The 21,641-nt window shown below is 57.8% G+C and overlaps 1 protein-coding gene across 1 annotated transcript in view; it reads left to right on the forward strand.

Moving 5' to 3' along the window:
* Window positions 1-9,958: 9,958 nt before the first annotated feature.
* EEF1A2 (eukaryotic translation elongation factor 1 alpha 2) overlaps window positions 9,959-21,641 on the forward strand; it is a 14,032-nt gene continuing 2,349 nt past the window's right edge. Inside the window, exons 1-7 of the mRNA XM_007954701.1 lie at window positions 9,959-10,102; window positions 12,152-12,331; window positions 12,920-13,216; window positions 18,304-18,454; window positions 19,832-20,088; window positions 20,603-20,837; window positions 21,571-21,639. Coding sequence (XP_007952892.1) covers window positions 9,959-10,102; window positions 12,152-12,331; window positions 12,920-13,216; window positions 18,304-18,454; window positions 19,832-20,088; window positions 20,603-20,837; window positions 21,571-21,639 — 1,333 coding nt within the window. The remainder of the gene's footprint in view (window positions 10,103-12,151; window positions 12,332-12,919; window positions 13,217-18,303; window positions 18,455-19,831; window positions 20,089-20,602; window positions 20,838-21,570; window positions 21,640-21,641) is intronic.

Raw genomic sequence — 21,641 nt, forward strand, 5'->3', positions numbered from 1 at the left:
ACTTCTGCAAGGTCAGCAGGAAGAAATCTTGCTCCAGTTTGCCAAGACGGTCTGAAATGACACAAGCAAACCAAGGGACTGATTGTCTTGTGACCTTTGCCATATTCTATGATCTCGAAGTAAGTCATGGGGTCCTTCTGCACTCAGGTGAGGGAATAAGACAAGGGTGACATATTAAGGATCCCCTCAAAAATGTCAGAAGTCAGGAGTCCTGGGCAGCTTGCCCACTAATGCTCATTGCAGTTCACAATAGCCAAAAGGTAGAAACCACCTAACTGCCCATCAACAGATGATGGATCAACAAAATGGGGCACATACGCACAGTGAACACCACTCAGCCAGTAGGGAAATGAGTCTCAACCCGTGACACAGTGTGGATGGAGCTGGAAGACACGCTGAGTGAACAAGTCAGTCAAAAGGGACCAATACTGAATGACCTCACTTATAGAAAAGACAACAAAAGACAAATGTATAGAGAACACAGTTTATTAGTGGTTACCAGGGGTAACCAGGACGGAGGGGAAAGGGGGAGTCAGCAGTAATGAAACGCTGCGTTGGTTAAGGGTAGGGTTGCAAGCCGACTATTATAATGGCTGTCAGTAGGTTGTGCACCTGTAAAATGTTGAACTGGCCAAAGCTATGTGACATACATATTTACAACAATGACAAAAAAAAAAAAAAAAAAAAGTAGCTGCTCAGGCTGCTTGTGTACCCAAACACCTCATGGGATTTGGCTTCTTGGTCATGGTTTCACGGGACATCCCAGTTAATTGGTTCTTCTGTGTTTGGTTCTTCTGTTCCACCTCCTTGTTTGATGTGTGGTGCGCCAAAAGTATTCCCTGAAGTCTTCTGAAAACCAAACAACAGTTTAGCTTAACTAGTAAAACATGTCTGCCTGAGCCTTGAGTATTATGCTCTTTTAAGAACTGTCTATATGGGATCAAATTGACAAAAGCAACTGGGAAGATTGGTTAGGAACCTCAGGGGGCAGTGGACTTACGCTAATGGGGAGGAACAACTCAGAAAAGAGGATGAGACCGGTTACACAACTCAAAGGGCGTCATCAGGGTCACTAAATGGTACATGCAGAAGCTGCTGAAGTGGTGTGTGTATTGCTGTGTATATTCTCCACACCAACAAAATAAATACAATTATACACAACTGAGCATATGTATAAAACCAGACTCACTGCCGTCAAGTCGGGTGCAACTCATAGGGACCCCTCCTTGGGTTTTCGAGATGGTATCACTATGGAAGTAGATTGCCCAACCTCCTTCTGAGGAGTGGCTAGTGGGTTTGAACTGGCAGCCTTCTGGTTAGCAGTCAAATGCCTTAGGCACTGCACCACCAGAGCTCCCAAATACACACACACACACACACACATATAATTTACAGAGGCCTGGTCTGCATTGGCAGTCTGGCCCAGCCAGGGTGAAAAGACCTGCCAACTTTTTTTTAGGAGAAAGGGCCATACCCTAGAATAATGCCCGTTCTAGATCCACGTGATGAAAGTTAAAAGCAGACTTCAAAATGATCTACAGAGGAGACCAAAACCGAAGGATGAGTCCTCAAGTTAGAAGGTTTATAAGGCGCTCTGGGCTTCCCACAGATCTGTACTGACAGTGCATGAAAGCAGGCTTACTCTGGCCCAGTGATCAAATGGCTTGCTGAACCAAGAACCAGAAGTCTTCCGAGGAAGATAACAGAACCCAGAGTCTCTCCAGAATGGCCAGGATTCAATAAAAAATCACAATGCATGGTAAGAAGCAGAAAACAGTGACCCTTAGCCAAGGAAAAGCCAATTATCAGTTCATTCCCTTCTCCCTGCAAGTTCACCCTTTGTTGCCTACTCTGTAAAAGTGGATCTGCTTACTGTAAAGGGGAGCTGCTTAAAGGAAATCTGTCCATTATCACAGAGCGAGGGTGAATATCGAAAGGGTGAGTGAGAGCCAAGAGGCAATAAATGGACTGACACTCTCATATCCAATGAACCAAAGCTCCACTCCTGGGGCACAGAGCCAGTAGAAAGGCACACACACGTGCACTTACAGGCATGGACAGGAGTGTTCACAGCAGCTTCATTTGTAACAGCTCAAAACCACGACGGAACACTACACGATGCATCTCAGAGATACACGTGGCCCGTGAAAGGAGCAGACTAACGGGTGTGTGCCATGCACTCCATGTATATCAAGTTTTAAAACAGATGAAATGGATCTATGGTGGAAGCAGTCATTCCAAAAAAAGACCAGACTCACGCCATTGAGTCGGATCTGACTCATAGTGACCTCTTCTTGGGTTTCTGAGGCAGTATCTCTACGGAAGTAGATTGCCCAACCTTCCTTTTTTTTTTTTTTTTTTAATTAGGATTTGGGTGAAGATTTACAGAGTAAATTCACTTTTCATACAGCAGTTCACATATACTTTGTCTCATGTCATTGACCAAAATTTACAATGCAGCAGCTCCCCTCCCACTTCCTCCCCATAGTTACCTCCTCCCAGTGTCCATCCCTTCATACTCTTCTGCACCCTGAGCTATCTCCCTGTGCATAAGCAGCCCTTCCTTCTCCCATGATTGTTCTCTCCAGGGCGTGTGTCTACTTGAAATAAATGTTTAACTCACATGCCTGTACTTTGTTTGGCTGGAAACCACAGTTGTGGGTTCAATTCCAGACCTGAAGGGCAGCTAGGGGCCATAGTCTCAGTGGTTACACCAGGCTCTATTGGACCAGCAAACCTGGTCCCCACCTTTTTTTTTTTTTGCCTCCAAATGATTTTGAGTTTTGTACCACATTGTTCTCCCTCTTTATGCAGGATCTCCTACATCCCTTCCAAGTGGATGGCAGTGGTAGCTGGGCACCATCTAGTTCTTCTGGTCTCATAGTTGTATAGGTTGCAGATCGGATCCAACCTTCCTTTTGAGGACTGGCTGGTGGGTTTGAACTGCCAGCCTTCTGGTTAGCAGTCAGATGCCTTAGGCATTGTGCCACCTGAGCTCCCAAGACATCATTAGAGAGTCACCTTTGTTGTGGGAGGGCCCAGGGAAGGTTCTATTTCCTGATTTGGTGCTTCCAGGCCAGTTCCATCTGTGATACCCCATCAAGTGTGCGTGGGCATGCGTGCGCTCCACCAAGCCAGGTGTAGTGTGCTCGTGTTCCACCAAGTGTGCATGTGATGTGTGCACATCTCTCTAAGTATGCTCAGTCCCTGTCCCCTGACACGGGCCGCCTCCCTGGCCCTGGCTGTGTGGGGAGGGTCTTTCATGAGGAGGACAATGACACTGCCCAGAAGCTGCCTGGTCTCCTGCTCCTGAGGCCAGGTGATCCCGTGTTGAGCTCCCCAGCTGCCTGATTGAGGGACTGGGTGTGCAGACAGCAGCCTGAGTTGCTATGGAGCTATCAGTGCCCTGGGGCAGTGTCCCAGCCTAGAGACCCCTCCCCTTGAAATCCTTGAACACGGGGGCAAAGTGCATAGGACACCACAGGGGTGGAGATAGGGGCCAGGAGTAGCACTGTGGTGGTCTCTCCCTCCACCACTCAGGAGGGTCACAGGAACGGGACTCTGCTTCCAGTTAGCCCTCAAAGGGGACCCGTCTACAACCCTGGGACCCCCACCCTCCATAGTCTGCGCTGGACCTGGTGGAGGGGAGGAGTGAGGGTGCTGGGGGAGCAGGGCAGGTCCTCTGGTTCCCTCTCACCACAGCCTGGAGGAGACCCACGGTTCCTGCAGACCCCCCTACGTTCTCTCCTCTGTCTCCACGGGCGGAGGGGTCAGCACCCCTGTCCCTACAGCAGGGCTGCCCCTCTCCCCATCAGTGTCCCTGGGCTCCTTGTTAGGCCTCTCTGCTGGCAATGGGCTGAAATGGGTGGGTGAGGGTGCAAGGCTGGAGCCCCGCCTGTGGGAGGCTAGATCCTCAGGGGGAGCCCTGGCTCTCTCAGGCAGGAGGGAAAGTGCAGCTGCCTGTCCCCAGCAGCACAGCCGCTGCTTCCCGCCTGGTGGGCACTGGGCTCACTGGGCCGAGCTCACTCCAGGGCCTGAGCTGCTTAGCTGGGTCCTTAGACTCCACCAGGCTCCTGGGGAGCAGGGCCTCAGAGGGAGGAGCCTCAGCGGGGCTGCCTGAGCCTCTCTCCATGGCAACCACTCCCTATGGCTCCGGCTGGCTGCCGCAGGTACCAGTGCGGGGAGGCCCAGAGAACAAGGTAGGGGCAGAGCAGGCTCCCCTCCCTCTGACGGCGAGCAGAAGCCCTCCCAGACACTGCGTCGTGGAGGGTGGCATGTCTGGGGGTCCAGCCAGTCATCCCAGTTTCCCCTTCCGTCCTGCCTGTGTATACAGGGCTATGGGGTCCTAGACAGCTCAGGGTCTGGGCTGGTCTGTGTGCTGTTCGGCCCCCATCCACTGGCCTCTACCTGCACAGCCCCCACCTGCCCGGCCCAGCCCACTGCCCGGCCCCCACCCACCTGGCACTTGGCCACTGCCCAGCCCCCACCCTTGACTGGCCCCTACCTGCCCGGCCCCCATCCACCTGCCAGGCTCCAGCCCACTGCCCAGCCCCCACCTGCCCAGCCCCAGCCCACTGCACACCCCCCCTTCTCTGGTTTGGGGAGATCTGATCTAGCTTGTCTAGGGCAGCCCTAGAGCCTGGAGCTTTCCTGTTGCCTAGGAGACCACTTAATTTGCCACCTCAGAGGGTTGCTCTGTTCCCCTGGGTGCCCAGCCTGAGGAGGGGTAAGGGCCAAGGAAGACCTCGTCCCCGTGCCATCTGGGAAGGCTGGGAAAGGCTCAACGCCAATGGCTGGGACCTCACCTGAAGGCAACCCTCAGCCACGACCCCCAGCCCGCCCCCAAGGCCCGTCTGCCCCCCACCGCCTGCATGGGGTGAGGCTCCCAGGATGGCCGCCAGGCCCCCAGCCTGCAGGAAGGCGCGTGCCAAGGTGGAGAGTTAGGTCCTAGCGGGCTGTTATTAACAGGGCAGCGACGTCACCACCAGCCAATGGGAAAAGGTTTATTTCTAGCCCTGACAGCCTGATCACGTTAATTTTAGCTGGGTCCTCTTTTCCAAGGCTGTGAAGCCCCAGCCAGAAGAGGGGGTGCTGTGCCTTCCCAAACAGCTCTGTGGAAGAAGGCTGAGGGGGGCTGGGCCAGTACCCGTCCTCATGCCCATGCCCCAGCCCCCTCTGCCCCTCCCCTGGATGCTTCAGGGTCATCATGACCAGTGACTCAGAGGGGGAAGGAGGTGTCACCAAGGGGGCCAAGGCACTCCCTGGAGGCTGTGAGGAGCCCGGGCCTTGGCCATGGAGGGGCTCAGCCTATGTGGAAGTGTCGCCCACCCAGATTGGCATCCCAGCTCAGCCTGCTCTACGCTCTGTCCCTACTTGCCTCAGGTGGCACATTAGTCTGTCTTGGCTGCCTCATCTGGTTGGGGTCCTGGCCCAACTCGTGGCCCTGGCCAGCACATGTGGGTGCCACGCCTGACACCTGACACCTGCATGGCTGGGTCTCCAGACGGCCCCACCGGCCACCTGAAAGTGCTCCCAGGATGCTGCCCTGCCTGTCATGGCCGCTCTTCCGGCGAAGCGAGCCTTGCTAGCAGTGTGGACGGGACGCCTCTGGCAGGGGCTTGGGGCCCATCTGGCTCCTAACAGCTGTGCCAGGAGCCAGCAGAGACTCGGTTGTGGGAGGAGAGGCCCAGAGGGAAGAACCAGGGCACTGGGTGCTAGGGGTCGCAGTGGGACAGGGTGGGAGTTGGGGAGGGCTCCCGAGGACACCTGCCTCCACCCACAGCAGCTGGCTTGCCCCCGCCTTGGCCAATCACGACATCCGCAGCGAGTGGTGTCCAGAAACCCTACCTAACCTCTAACAGGAAGGCATTCAGCAGCGGGCTGTGATGCCAGGCGTTATTTTTAATTCCTGGCTCTCGCTTGGTGCTATCAGCAGCCCTCACAGACACTTGTCATCTGAGTGCCCTACCCTGCTCCCTACACTGGCGGCTGCCTCCCAGTCTCATCCTGGCCCAGAACCCAGGGCTCCTGCAGGCAGACATGGGGACAGCAGTGGGGTCTGGTGCCCCTCCCTGAGGATTCTCCCCAACAGCCCATGCCCATGGGCCAGGGAGGCCTGACTGGCCTGACCACTGCCCTGGTCTCCCGCACTCCTCACACTTCCCGGCGTCCCTGCAACAGGGTGGGTCCTGGGCCTCCTAGTCTAGACAACCTGAGAGTGAGGCTAAGGGTCCCTGCTCCTAGTCCTTTGCATTCACCTGGGGACCCCATCCTTTGTCCGGCCTTCTTCTGGACTCTGGTCACAGGAGGAACCGGATGTGTTGGGGAGGCAGCCCCAGGAGCAGGGGCGCTTTCAGTGGGACGGGACCAAGGCTTTGTGCTCCCTGCACGCAGCTGCCACGTCTGCCTCCAGGAGCTAACTTTCACCATGACCCTGTCTGTCCCTGGGAGTCCGTCTGCCCTTCGTCTTTGGCTCGGCACTCAGGGCCTCCCCGAGAGGTGGCCTGTGTTCTCCTGCCTCCCCCTCCTCATGACAGCAGTTCCAGCCTGGACGCCTCCACTCCAGCCGTCCCTTCCCTGTCATGCCAAGTAGTCTCTGAGCTGTGATTGGAGGGCTGGAGAGAAGCTGGGGCAGGAGGAGTTCACCAAGCTCAGGGGTGACCAGCCCCCGTTCTGCCATGTCCATAGGACTGTGCCCAGGGCACTGGGGGCCCACTGAGGTCTCCATGTGGGAGGGGTGGGGCCTCCGATACCCCACAGAGACCCTACTAAACCCTGGTGGTCACTTTCTTACCTGCTTCACATACCCTCTCCAGGCCTTTGCCAAGAACCCACCACAGCCACTAGGCTCCGACGGATACCTGCCTCCCCAACACCTCTGGGCATCAAATGGATGCTGCCCCTCCTCTCAGCCTCCTCCCTCCTCTTGTCTCAGTCTCAGATTAATGGTGCTAGTGGAGCAAATGGTGGACAGGTGCACTCGGCATGAAGCCAGGATGGTGGGCTTGCTGAGACCCCGAAGGAACAGAAAGGGGCTCACCCGGGAACAGCTCCTGCATGGGTGAGAGCCAGGCTGGCTCGTTCCCATAAGATGGTATGGAGCCCAGACACACAAACCGCACTGGGTCTCCAAGGGGCAAGCCCTCATCCTGGTCCCCCCTCTGGGTGTGTTGAGGGAGCCGCTGGGGGTCCCTCCATCCCTGGGATGGCTCGAGAATCCCTAGGTGTGGTGGAGGCCGAGTCCAGGAGAGCATGGGGTGGGGGTGTCACGCTGGGGGCCAGCATCACCCAGTGTGCAGGACAATGACCAGAAGAATACCCTTTGCTTGTGGGACCCAGGCATCCAGCCCCTGTCACACATTGAGGGCCACTCTCAGGGCCTTCAGGTGCTGGGCGCCCAGGGGCAAGAGTGATGGTTCCATACTTCACAGTGCCAATCTCTGTCAGCAAAGCCCACATGTCGCCCATGGCCTTCCTTCCCAAGTGCCTGGCATCACAGACAGTGTCTAAGTCATGGTAGGGAGGCTCAGCGCTGACCAGGCTCGGGGATGAGATGGAGGCCTGACCATGGCCTGTCTCCAGCCAAAGGCCTGCCTGCATCCTGGCACCCTGCCCATGAGGACATGAGCCCCACTAAGTGATCCTCTGGGGAGTGGAGTGGAGGGCCCAGGGTTGGGTCCAGGGGGAGGGGAGAGGACCAATCACACAGAACCTTCCCCAGACACCAGGACCTGGAGAAGTAGGCACTATCCCCACTTAACTAAGTGTGACCCCGAGGGCAGCAAAAGCCCTGGGCCCAGGCGGGCTGCCAGGTAGAGGCAGCCCACTGAGGACGGCCCTGCAGACATCAGCGTGGTGTTGGGCTGGGGCCCCGTGCTGGCTGTGCACCTAAGCACCCCTGCACCGAGTGACCCAGGGGCTGCTTCCAGGGGCCTCAGAGGATGGATCTGCTGGCCCATCCTCAGCCCCCTTGGCCTGCTGTGGGGATCCAGAGGCCCTGTTACTGGGCCACACCATGGGGGCCAGGGGCAAGCAGTGGGGTCCCACCAAGGATTGCCTGAAGGGAGCTTCATTTGCTCACAGGCACAGACGCTGTGCAGGGCCAGGGCTGGCTGGGCTGACGGGATGGGATAGCTGCGGAGCCCAGCCTCAGCCCCTTTGCGTCCCAGGCACTGACTGCTCCTTGGCCCCCAGCATCTTCCAGGCGTGGCCCATCCGGTCCCACTTCACCTTAGCACAGCCCGCTCCTGTCCCTGCCGGTTTCCGCCAGTCCTGGGGACCTGGTTTATTCTTCAAGTCTCTGTCTTCTGTATCCCCTCTGGTGCAGCCCGTCTCCCCCTGCTCCCCGCTCTCTGCGTCTCCCCCCGCTGCCCCAGCGCCCCGCCTCCAGCCGCTTTCCTCTGCCGCGCTCCCTCCGCGCGTCTGGCGCTCCGCGCTTTTGAGGCTGGCTCCGCCGCATCCTCCCTCCCGCGGCCGTCCGTGGGCCCGCCGCCCGCGCCTGCACCCCGCGCCTGCGCCCCGCCCCGCGTACCGCAGTGCCGTACTGCAGGGGCGCAGTGCGCTGCACCACTCCGTCAATAGGTGGACCCCTCCCGGAGAGATAAAACCGCCTGCGCCGGCGTCGCCAGTCCCTCTGGCTGAGACCGCGGCTCCGGGTAAGGACTCTCGGCCTCCGGGCCCCCGCCCGCGCCCGGGCTTCCCGGAGAGGGTCCCCTCCCCGGGGGCCGGTCCGGGAGAGGCCCGCAGGGGCCGGGGCGCTTCGCGGGGCTGCGCTGCTTGACGGGCGGACGTCGGCCGCCCACCCGGCGCACCCCGACCGGGCGGCGCTCTCAGACTCCCGGGGGCGGCCGGGTGGGGGCTAGGGGCTTGGCGGTTGTTCGCTTGGCGGCGGGGGAGGACGAGGGCTGGTTTCCTGGGCGGCGGCCACCGCCCTGCAGCCGTGACCTTGGGAGAGACCAGGCTTTGTGGGGTGGGGGCCAGGGTCGCCAGTGCTGAGGGGTGCCTGGGGTGGGTGCTGGGGGTGTCTGGGAGACGCAACAGGGGCGAGGAAGACGGAGCCGGCTACCTAGCCTCCCCGCCCCCACCCCTGCGGGCCCCAGCGGTGTTCGCCGCCATCCCCGCCCCGAGGTGCTGGCCTCGCGCGCCTCTCCCCCTCCCCCAGCCGCCTGCGCTCTCCTGGGCGGCTGCTCCTGCACTGACCTCGGATGGGGGGCAGGGCTGTGACCTAGGTCCCTGGGCAGGGTGAGGAGGGCAGGCAGGGCTCCCAGCTCTCTGCTCCCACCCCTCCCCCTGCCCACTGGGTGGGGGGACAGGGTGCAGCACCTGCTGTTGGAGCAGAGCCTCCTGTGGCCAGAACAGGACCCCATCTGCCCTGCAGCCTGCCCCCTGCCCCATCTAGAATCTAGAGGAGGGCAGAGCTATTTCGGGCCCCTGATCCTGGGCACTGCAGGGTCTTCTTGGAGTTACCCCCCTGCCAGCCACTAGCAGGATGGAGAGAAAGATGGCGTCATCCTGCTTCAGGGGGGAGTGGGGAGCCCTGACCATCCTCACCACAGTGGGGAGGCAGGCAGCAGGGACAGGGCCTTGGACAGCCTTGGGTGACTCATCGCCCAGGCTCCTGGGTGACAGGGCATGGGGTTGGGCACTGGCCTCATCCATCCTGGCCTCTCCTTGTCTCTCCAGATGGGCTTGGCCTCCTTGGTCAGGAGGCTGGTATCTGTGGGCTCTGATGGCCAGACCCTGACAGCCGATTAGGCTAAAATGAGGAGTGGGGGGTGGCTGGCTAGGCACGGGTTACTCAGAGCAAGTGGTGTGTGGGCAGGGACTGTGCCCCCAAGCATACCAGGATGGCTCTCACCTGAGGCCCATCCCTCCCTCCAGCCCCGTAGAAGCTCCACACCACAGCCCCTTCACCCCATCAGAGCATCCCGGTCGCGCCAGCCCCCACAACCCGGGCAGAATGGGCAAGGAGAAGACCCACATCAACATTGTGGTCATCGGCCACGTGGACTCAGGCAAGTCCACCACAACAGGCCACCTCATCTACAAGTGTGGAGGCATTGACAAGAGGACCATTGAGAAGTTTGAGAAGGAGGCAGCGGAGGTGAGCCCAGGGGCCTGTCTCTCCCACCCTCCCCTCCAACCTGTGTGCCTGCCTCAGGCTACCTCGTCCAGGCTCAGAGGGACTGTGAGGCTCCAGGGGACTGCGTCCCAGAGGCTTGGGGGGAAGGGGGGCTCTGAGGATGTGCTTGATGGGTTTGCCCACAGTGGGAAGGTGGTCGTGCAGCGTTCTGCCATCCATGATGTGCTCTGTTCATGGGGCTCCCGTGCCCCCAGGAAAAGCAAGGCTGGCGGTGAGGCTGCCTTCGCTTGTCCTGGCCACCAGGGGCAAGGGCTCTCAGGTTGCTATTAATAACCGATTGACGGGCGGCCAGCCACCGGGTCCATTTTCTCGGGCAGGCCTTGGGGGATGCCCTTGACAGGGGTCTTGGTTGCCCCAGAGAGGGTGAGGGGCCAGCAGCTGATGGCTCTTCCCAAGGCCGTGGGTGGGAAGTGTCAGTGTAGTGAGGGGGCTCTCCAGTATTGGTGGTCACCACCAGCCCAAAGCCTGGGAGAAGCCCATGTCTGGGAGAGGTGCCGAGGGCTTCCACAGCTGAGGGGGGGCCTGGCAGTGGACACTGGCCTGTGCAGGACCCCTGCCCAGGTGGCACTCTGAGCTGCACGCCTCCATGTGGGGCTCAAACAGCTGCGTCACTCCCTCCCTGAGGCCACCTGGGGAGCAGCAGAGGGTGTGTGGAAGGCATCCGGGTGGCCGTTGGCTCCCGTGCTTGCCTGGGCCATCCCTTCAGACTGGGCAGTCCCCTCGGTCAGAAGCCGGTCCACCCAAGGCCTGGTGGGGAGCTTGACCCCGCTGGGTGGAGGCAAAGCTGCCCTCCCCCGGGCATGAGGAATCTTGTTGATCTACCCGCAGGCCCAGGTGTTCAGAGGGCAGGTCCCACCTTGTGCCTGGGGAGACCTAATGAGTCTTGAGTGGATGGTTGGGGGGAGGCTCTGAGGTATTGGGGGCCCTCGCCCACTGTAGAAAATGCTGGAAAGCCTGCCCCTCCAGTGCGACCTCCTTCCAATTCTTTCCTTTCTTTTTTAATAACACAGTGGTTATCCGGTAAAGTGAGACACTGTGGTGTGGTGGGGCTTGTGGGTCGGGGTCCCGGGAGCCTGGAGAAAGGGTTGAAGCCAGCCGGCAGCTGCTCTCCAGGCCGCTCCCAGGCCCACACGCCACCTGTTGGTGGATGTGGGAAGCTGTGTGGCCGACTAGACCCTCAGGGCAGGTCTGGGAGCGCGGGGTGGGGACGCCCTCAGGAAAACCTGCATCAGTTCCTCATTCTGTTGTGGGTGGGGGGTTGGAGTCATGGGGTTCAAGCAGGGGGTGGGGTGAGACTGGAGCCCATTTTCATGGAGGCTCTCTGACTGCAGGTGTGGTGTGTGTGTGTGTGTCTGTGTGTGGGGTGTCTGTGTGTGGTGTGTGTGTGTGTGGGGTGTCTGTTGGGTGTGTGAGGTGTGTGTGGTGTGTCTGTGTGTGTGAGGTGTGTCTGTGTGTGAGGTGTGTGTATGTGTGGTGTGTGTATGTGTGGTGTGTGTGTGGTGTGTGTGGGGTGTTTGTGTGTGGTGTGTCTGTGTGTCATTTGTGGTGTGTGTGTTGTGTATGTGGTATGTGTGCAGTGCATTTATGTATGTGTGTGTGGTGTGTCTATGTGGTATATATGTGGTGTGTGTGGTATGTGTGTGTTGTATACGTGTCTGTGTATGGTGTGTGTGGTCTATGTGTGTGATTTGTGTTGTGTGTGTTGTGTGTGTGGTATGTGCAGTGCATTTATGTATGTGTGTGTATGGTGTGTCTGTGTGGTATATATGTGGTATGTGTGGTATGTGTGTGGTATATATGTGTCTGTGGTGTATGTGTAGTGTGTGTGTGATGTGTGTGGTGTATACGTGTCTGTGTGTGCTATGTGTGTGGTGTGTATCTCTGTGTATGTGTCTGTCTGTGTGCAGTTAGGGGAGTAGTGAGTGGGAAGGAAGTGGACTGGGGGGTGGGGGAGATGCTGTGGTGGGGGGCCTGGCTGGGCCCCTGAGCGCCCTGCCCTTCCCCCTCCAGATGGGGAAGGGCTCCTTCAAGTACGCCTGGGTGCTGGACAAGCTGAAGGCAGAGCGTGAGCGAGGCATCACCATCGACATCTCCCTCTGGAAATTTGAGACGACCAAGTACTACATCACCATCATTGACGCCCCAGGCCACCGGGACTTCATCAAGAACATGATCACTGGCACGTCCCAGGTGGGTGGGGGACGTGTCAGGCGGCAGGGCCACCTGGGGGGGTGTCCGGGAGTCTTCTGGGGACAGTCTCCCCCAAGCCACCAAGCACTGTGTCGTGAGTTGTCCCCCCCGCCCAAGCCCACTAAGAACCGATGAAGTGATGGTCTCAGCCAGGCAGGGATAGACAGACAGACAGACTGGGACACCAACTGCCATCAGGGACATCAGTACAGAGTAGACAGATGTGAACCCACTGACATGGCCCCTTCCAGGCACAAAATGTGGGCACCCTTACAGACTGACGGACACAGGCCCTCATAGACAGACAGTCACCCTTGCAGACAGAAGGACACAGGCACCCTAAAGCATGTTCTGTTCTCATGATACCCCTGGGACATCTGCAGCCAGTAGGTGAGGGGACAGGACTAGAGAGGCTGAGTGACCTGCCCAGGCCCACACAGCTCACCGGGGTACAGTTGGGTCTCCCCAACCCGGGGCTGGGGGATGCCCCTGCCGCTGCCCCTGAGCGGAGCTCCCAGGCCCCTCCCCTGGGCAGTGACCAGAGAGGCCTTTGTGAGGTGGCTTGGCTCACTGCCCGACCTGCCGCAGGCTGACTGTGCAGTGCTGATCGTGGCTGCGGGCGTGGGTGAGTTTGAGGCAGGCATCTCCAAGAACGGACAGACACGGGAGCATGCCCTGCTGGCCTACACTCTGGGCGTGAAGCAGCTCATCGTGGGCATCAACAAGATGGACTCCACTGAGCCACCCTACAGCGAGAAGCGCTACGACGAGATTGTCAAGGAGGTCAGCGCCTACATCAAGAAGATTGGCTACAACCCGGCCACTGTGCCCTTTGTCCCCATCTCTGGCTGGCACGGTGACAACATGCTGGAGCCCTCACCCAACGTGAGTGCCCACATGAGCTGAGCAGGGGGCAGGGTTCCTGCTGTCCCTAGGCCCCCCCGGCCCAGCTGGGCGAGGGTGGGAACCAGCCCCATGGGGCTCACAGTCTCCTTGGGCCTGGGGGCTTCGCCGTTTCAGCACAGCCTGTCCTCGGGGCGGGCAAGGCCTCTGAGGCCTGTCCTCCAGCCCCTTCTCAAGGAGCCGTCTACCACGACGGCCATTTTCCACATCCCTCTGTTCACTGTCATGGCCTGGAGGCCTCAGGCAGGGCAGTGGGCAGGGCCCATGGGGTGTGCCTCCCTGGGGTCTGAGAGTGGGCCTGGAACCAGGAGGTGCTCATGTTGCTGCAGTCCTGGGCTAGCCTGAGGGGGTCCATGGCTTCCTTAGCTCCAGGCTCCTGGCTCCTAGCCAGTGAATCTGGAAGCTCATGGCTCCAGCTGCCCGTGACCCAGATTCCCATTGGCAGAGGTGGAGGGGCGGGGTCCCGCCTATTCTGCACTTTGTAGGGCCTGAGACCTTGAGTTTAGGGCCCCATCAGGCTGAGGGCACCCCTGGCCTCAGAGGGTGGTTTTCCGGCCTGGTTAGTGCTGTGGCTACTCTTGCTGAGGGCGGTGGCATGTGTCTGGGAGCTGGGTCATGGGCCTCGGGAGAGAGCCAGGGAGACTAAGCTGGGCATCTGAGACCCCTTGTCCTGCCCTCTCAGGGTGGGGGCTGTTGCCACTCTGATGGATCAAGTGTTGTTTACCTGTGGCCAGACTTCCCTCCTGGGATCTGACAGGCCTGCTGGTTCCACACCCTGCTGCCCTCCCCAGGAGGCTCCTAGGCCCCACAGGTGCCCTCCCCCCTGCTGGATGCACAGCCACCTGCTTGATCTGGGGTGTCCTGGCTATCTAGGGTTAGGCTACAAAGATCAGGGCGGAAGGACTCTCGTCCCTGGGAGCAGCCCTGGGTACAATGCTGCCCATCGCTCCTTCTCCCAGTCTGAGGTGGGCGGGCAGGGCCACCTTTGGTATGTGAGTGTGCCAGGGTTGGGTCCTAGTGGGCCAGGCTTTGGCACAGGAGTGTGCCTGGATTGGGTGTGAGTGGGCTGGGCTTTGGCACAGGAGCATGCCTGGGTCTTCTGACAGGAAGTCCTGGGAACGGAGAAGTCAGCTGAGCTTACAGATGCCTCATGGTGGACAGGTCCAAGCTTCGGACATCAGAGGTTGGCCCCTGTCTGCCTCTGGCCTGGCCATGGCCACTCCCTGCTCTGTGGCTTGGCTGCCCAGGAGGAAGGCTGGGGGTTGTAGAGAGGAGGGATGGGTGAGGACTGTCTTCCCCTATGGAGCCCCAAAGTCAGGGTTTGGCTTCTTTGAGCTCCCCTTTCCTAGGACAAGGAGCCCTGGTGGTGTAGTGCCTAAGGCATTTGACTGCTAACCAGAAAGTTGGTGGTTCAAACCCACCAGCCACTCCATGGAAGGAGTGAAGATGGGGCAATCTGCTTCCCTAAATAGTTAATGCCTTGGAGACCCAATGGGGGTCACTAAGAGTCGGAATTGGGTCAATGGCAGTGAGTTTGGTGTTTTTTGTTGTTGTTTCCTTTTGGGTTTCTAAGGCAGTAAATCTTTGTGGAAGTAGATCGCCTAGTCTTGCTTCCACGGAGTGGCTGGTGAGTTTGAACCGCCAACCTTCTGGTTAGCAGTCAGATGCCTTAGGCATTGCGCCATCAGAGCTCCAAATATTTAATGCCTTGGAAACCCAATGGGGGTCGCTATGAGTCAGAATTGACTTGATGGCAGTGAGTTTTTTTTCCTAGGACAGTGTCAGGGATCTTGGTGCTGTTATGGATATGAGGTAGGGTGAGGGGCCGGGGAATTAGGGCCAGAGAGCAGGCGACAGGGAAGACTTATATGAGTCAGTTAATTGGATGGTGGAGTGGGGGCTGCAGTCTCTCTCCCATCCTGACCTCTTCCCCCAGTCTGATCCCCCACCCCATCCCTGATTCCTGGAGATACCAGGCTGAGGGCTGGGGAACCCCTCACTGGGTGTCAGTGCCTCACTGGGCTTGTGGAGGGGGAGTGGAGGCCTGGGGGCTTGTCAGTTTTCTAGAGCTGCTGTAACAGAAATACTACAAGTGAGGGGCTTTAACAAACAGGAATTTATTTTCTCACAGTTTGGGCCAGAAGTCCAAATTCAGGGTGCTGCTCTAGGGGACAGCTTACTCTCTCTGTTGGCTCTGAGGGAAGGTCCTTGTGTCTGTTGAACTTCTGCTTCTGGGTGGTCCTCCTGTGGCTTGGCATCTCTCTCTCCTCCCTTCTCTGTTTTTGCTTACATGTTTAATCTCTTTTATATCTCAGAAGAGATTAACTTGAAGCACTCTACCCTGATCCTGTCTCATTAACATAACAAAGGCAAACCTTTTTCAAATGGCATTATGATCACAGGCACAGAGGTGAGGATTCACAGCACATATTTTTTACGGACACAGTTCAATCCATAACATTCCACCCTTTGACCACCCCAAATTTATTTCCTTGCCTCAGGCAAAACATATTTACCCAATCACATCATCCCAAAAGTCTTAAATCAACTCCAAGTCCAAAATCTTGCCTTCTAAATCATCAGAATCAAATATGGATGAGATGGTAGGCATATTCCATCCTGGGGAAAATCTCTTTTCATCTGTGAACCTGTGAAATCTAGACTACAAGTGATCTGCTTCCAAAATGCTATAGTGGAACAGGCACAGGCAGACATCTCCATGACAAATGTGGAGAAGTTGGAGGGAAAGAAGGGACGACAGACAGCAAACAATAAAAACCCAGTAGAACAATTGAGATTAGTTCCCAAGCCTTGAAAATAATCCTGTCTTCTCTGAGACCATCTTGGCAATGGTCTCCAGACTCTGAGTGCTGGCCATACCCTCTGGATTCTGGGTGGAGGCCCCTCATCCCTGGGCTTCAGCTCCACCTTCCAGGCCCCCTGGGATGATAGCTCTGTTCCCTCAGCTTTGGGCAGCCCCATTCTCCTAGCCCATCTGAGTGGTGACCTGGCTGTCTCAGCCCTGGCAGGCCCTGTTCTTCTGCCCATTGGAAATGGCAGCCCCCCCCCCCAGCTTTGGGCTGCAGTTCCATCCCCCTAGCACACCTTAATGGCAGCCCTGGAGCCCCACAGTCTGGATCCAATCTGGTGAAGATCTGACTCTTTGAAACATAGGAGGGTGCAACCCCACCCTTTGAAACTGAGAAAGCCTTGCTTCCTGTTCTCCATCCAGCAGGACTGCTGATCTGAGCTGCTGCAAGAATGGTCCTTTTCTTATCTTGCAGGACAGAAGATCAAGCTCCTTTGGCTTGTTTCCTGCCTGCAGAATTCCAAGAAGCAGACAGCCTCCTTTCCTCTTGTTCTGTCTCTGTCCCCTTAAGTCTGAGGTGTGGGTTTTCTGCTCTGAGACTTGGTTAGAGCCATCATCAGACTTAATCTCTTTAACAACAGATTGTGTAGCCACGTTCTTGATGAACATTCTAGGACACGTGTCCTTAGTTTGTATGATAGAATTTTCCAAATCTTTAGGTTTTGTTTTTGTTTTGCACAGTTCATTTTTAAGTCCATCTCTTTCCTCTCGTATCAGTAAGGAGAAACTAAGTGGCCCTAGTAAGATCTTGCTTAGAAATCTCATCAGCCAGATATCCAAGTGCTACCTTCCACCAAACATTTGAACACAATGCAGACAAGTTCTTTGCCATAAAGAGTATCCCCCTTGCTCCATTGTCCGGTCACATGCTCATCGTTTTCTTCATAGCCGCACTAGAAGCACATTGAACGCCCACATTTCTAGCAACATTCTATTGCTGGTGCCATATGTGTTGCCTAAGACTATAGAGAGTTTCTCTATGGCTCTCCTCACTTCCACCTGAGCCCTCACCAGAGCTGTCTCTGATGCCCATGATTCTACCAACATTCTCTTCAAAACAATCTAGGCTTTTACTTTTGGGTACCTTAAACCTCTTCCAGCCTCCACTCATTACCCAATTCCAGAACTACTTCCACATTTTGGGTATTTGCTAGAGCAACACCCCACTCCTGGTACCAAATTCTGTCTTAGTTATCCAGTGCTGCTATAACGGAAATAACACAAGTGGGCGGCTTTAACAAACAAATTTGTTTTCTCAAAGTTTAGAAGACTACAAGTTGGAATGTAGGGTGCCAGCTTTAGGGGACGGCTTTGTTCTGGTTACCTAGTGCTGCTGTAACAGAAAATGTACCACAAATGGGATGGTTTTAGCAAACAGGAGTTTATTCTTACAATTTGGAGGCTTTAAGTCTGAGCTCAAAGTGCCAGGCTCTAGGGGATGGGTGAAAACCCCTTGACCTTGGGCTGCAGCTCTGCCTCTGACTCCTGGCCCTCTGAAGCTGGAGGCATTTCTTCATTCAGGCAGCTGCTGGCTGCTGAGGCTGACAAACCCAAGGTCCACAAGTAACAAGGCACAGTCCCGATATTACCAAACCATACAGCAGGCCATTAATTCAAGTCCATTAAAAGTCCAAGATCAGCAAAGCATGGCAGGCTGCTAAATGACTTGGCTATATGAAGGGTCCAAGGTGCCATAAGCTAGAGACCATTCCCCAAGTCTGCTTCTTATATACAGGAAGTGGGCCACACCCCTAAGGCAGCTACTCAGCTGCTCACAATATATTCCACCCAGGAACTGATGACCACTGTGATCATGGGGAATACTACCTCCAGCTGCCCAGCCACTCAACCAGGCCCAGCCAAGTTGACACACAGACTGAACCACCACAGGCTTTTTCTCTGTTGGCTCTGGGGGATGGTCCTTGTCTCTTGAGTGTGTACTCCTTGGTGATCTTGGAGATGCTTGTCACCTCCTTCCCCATCTCTGCTACTTTTGTTTGCTTAATCATCTTTAATCTCAAAGGAGATTGACTCAAGACATACCTTACACCAATCCTTATGTTCACAACATAACAAAGACAAGCGTTTCCTGAATGGGATTATAACCACAGGCACAGAGGTTAGGATTCACAGCACACATTTTTGGAGACACAATTCAATCTGTGACAGGGCTCTATCTTTGGGTCTCTTCTTCCTGCAGATGCCATGGTTCAAGGGTTGGAAAGTGGAGCGCAAGGAAGGCAATGCCAGTGGTGTGTCCCTGCTGGAAGCCCTGGACACCATTTTGCCCCCTACACGCCCCACCGATAAGCCCCTGCGCCTGCCGCTGCAGGATGTGTACAAGATTGGCGGTGAGTGAGGACTATGGGAGCCTCGCCTCCCCTGCAGGCTCGCCCCTGCTGCCCCATCCCACTGGCTCTGCCCACCTCCCCCTGCTGTTGTGTCCCTGTCCCCCCTGCCCCACCCCAGCTGGCTCTGCCCCTTGGCCCCCTCTCCTGAGACTAGGGCCCTGGTCAAGGAGCTCCCGAGACTGCATTACCTCTCCTCCCACACCGCACATCCTCTGGGGGCCCTTTACCCTCTCCCTGACCCATCTGTCACCTACTTCTCTATCCGCCTGTCCGGCCTTCACCAGGGTCCCCCTCTCTCTAAGTCAGTGCTCAGCCCTGTGCTCGGAGGTGGGGGCACAGGGTGGATCACACATACCTCACCCATGAGGGCTCCCAGTCTGTGGGGAGACAGACACAGTCCAGGAATGAGAAACACTGCTCGTGGCAGGAAACACAGACTGCCAAGCAAGATGGCGCCCACAGGGAGAGTGCCAGTGGGGTCTCATCTCCCTCATCCCCATACAGGGAACAGCCCCATCAGTGCCTGCCACTGCTCTGGGAGACAGACACCCCCTCAGACTGCTGACGGGGAGACAAGCCCCCTCAGACCCCTGTTGGGGAGATAAGCCCCCCGCAGATCCCTGATGGGGAGACAAGCCCCCTCAGACTGCTGATGAGGAGACAAACCCCTCTGTAGACCCCTGAGAGGGAGATAAGCCCCCCCAGGCCCCTGATGGGGAGACAAGCCCCCTCAGACTGCTGATGGGAAGACAAACCCCTCTGTAGACCCCTGAGAGGGAGATAAGCCCCCCCCCAGGCCCCTGATGGGGAGACCGGCCCCCCTATAGACCCCTGATGGGGAGACAAGCCCCCCTCAGACCCCTGTTGGGGAGACAGGCCCCCTGTAGACCCCTAACAGGGAGACAAGCTCCCCTCAGGTCCCTGAAAGGGAGACAGACCCCCTCCGACCCCTGAGACCTGTGCCAACTGTTTCACGGCACCTTGGAATGAGCACTTGTGGTGCACAGAGCCACACGAGGGACAGTCCCAGGTGCTGCAGGTGGACCAGGCCACCTCCTGGGCCGTGAGGCAGGTCCTCACAGTGAGAAGGGCCCCCTATAATGCTCCCTCTGGAGGGACACCTCTGGCCCTCTCTCCTTGTTTGTCTCTTGTCCTTGAGTTCCTGGGGGCATTCTCCTTCAGTACTCTAGTCACTGGCCGTATGGAGTCAGGGTTCCATTTCCTTCTGAAGTCCCCCACGGTTGTCTGGGTTTCCTCCCTCTGCATGGCCATGCCCCCAGCCCTGCCAGAGAGACCAAGGCCCGAGCTTTGCTGGTCCCCTGGGATGTGCTGCCCCATCCCAGGCCCCTGCTGGCCCTCACAGCCCCTCTGGCCTAGGCATCGGCACGGTGCCTGTGGGCCGTGTGGAGACAGGCATCCTGCGGCCCGGCATGGTGGTGACCTTTGCACCCGTGAACATCACCACTGAGGTGAAGTCAGTGGAGATGCACCATGAGGCACTGAGCGAGGCCCTGCCTGGTGACAATGTTGGCTTCAACGTGAAGAATGTGTCCGTCAAGGACATCCGCAGGGGGAACGTGTGCGGGGACAGCAAATCCGACCCGCCCCAGGAAGCCGCCCAGTTCACCTCCCAGGTCGGTGGGGCCAGGGCAGGCGGTTCACTCCTGCTCTCAGCAGGAGCAGGGCGGCGGGAGGAGGAGCTGCCAGGGGCTAGCCGAGCCCATCTGCTCACCTCACCTGGTCCTGGGAGGAGGCAGACCCCCGTGTCACAGATGAGGGCACTGAGAGGCTCAGTCAGGGCACAGGGTCCCCGTGTCACGGACATTCAGGGGCTTGCCCAGGGCACAGGGTCCCTGTGTCACGGATAAGGACATTCAGGGGCTCGGTCAGGGCACAGGGTTCAGGGTCCCCCATGTCACAGCTAAGGGTCCTGAGAGGTTCAGTCAGGGCAGAGGGTCTTTGTGTCATGATAAGGACACTCAGGGGCTCGGCCAGGGTTCTCAGCAATGAGGGGGGCCCCAGCCTAGGGGAGGTGGTCCTCCGTGGGATCAGGGGTGGCCTCTGTGAGTGGAGCCCCCAGTTGGGCTTGGTGTCTACTTTCGCTGCTGGCCTGGGTGCACCTGACCCCGCGTGTGTCTCTGGCCTCAGGTCATCATCCTGAACCACCCTGGGCAGATCAGTGCTGGCTACTCGCCAGTCATTGACTGCCATACGGCCCACATTGCCTGCAAGTTTGCGGAACTGAAGGAGAAGATTGACCGGCGCTCAGGCAAGAAGCTGGAGGACAACCCCAAGTCCCTCAAGTCGGGTGATGCGGCCATTGTGGAGATGGTCCCAGGGAAGCCCATGTGTGTGGAGAGCTTCTCCCAGTACCCGCCTCTCGGTGAGCTGGGGGTCCAGGGTCAGGCAGGTGCAGCCAGAGGGCCAGTGGAGGGAGGTGCTGTTAGTACGGCTGCTTTTCTGCTGAGCTCACAGCTTACTGAGAGACCTGCAGGCTCCATCCTCCAACTGCAGGTGGACTGGTGCCTCATTTGCACCTTAATGTTTCGCCCAAGGCCCACCACTAGTCTAGTGGCAGAATTAGGACTGCCCACTGCACCCCAGATGGGCCATTCAAAGTAGCAAGCCCACAGACCCGTACTGGACAGCTGCCGTAGGCAGGGGTGCCCTGCTGAGGCCAGCCCCATCATAATAGCTAACAGGATGTACTCTTGGCCAGGATCCCCTAAGGGCCTTAAATGCTGTATCGTTTAATTCTTGTGTGAGGCCGTGGGTGAGCCCTGGGTGTTCATCATTCCCGACACGTAAGGAACCAAGAGCTTTATAGACATTGGGTGCCCTTGGCGTTCCAACGAGAGACGCAGGCACAGAGAGGAACCGGCCAGGATTCGGGGAGGGCGCTGACGCGCGCGGTCCAGCGGGCTGGAGGATGCTGCATGCGCCGAGTGCGCTTGCGCGCTGCATCCCCGCGGGGAGGGCCGGGGGCGGGGACCGGTGCCTGACTCGCGAGGCCCCCTGGGCCGGGAGATGCTGTGTGCGCCGAGTGCGCCTGCGCGCTGCATCCCCGCGGGGCGGGCCGGGGGCTCGGGTGGAGCCTTACAGTGCCTTCCCCGCAGGCCGCTTCGCCGTGCGCGACATGCGGCAGACAGTGGCCGTGGGCGTCATCAAGAACGTGGAGAAGAAGAGC

This window comes from Orycteropus afer, unplaced genomic scaffold (genome assembly GCF_000298275.1).
Source record: "Orycteropus afer afer isolate SDZICR_OR568_19922 unplaced genomic scaffold, OryAfe1.0 scaffold00469, whole genome shotgun sequence".
NCBI lineage: Eukaryota > Metazoa > Chordata > Mammalia > Tubulidentata > Orycteropodidae > Orycteropus > Orycteropus afer.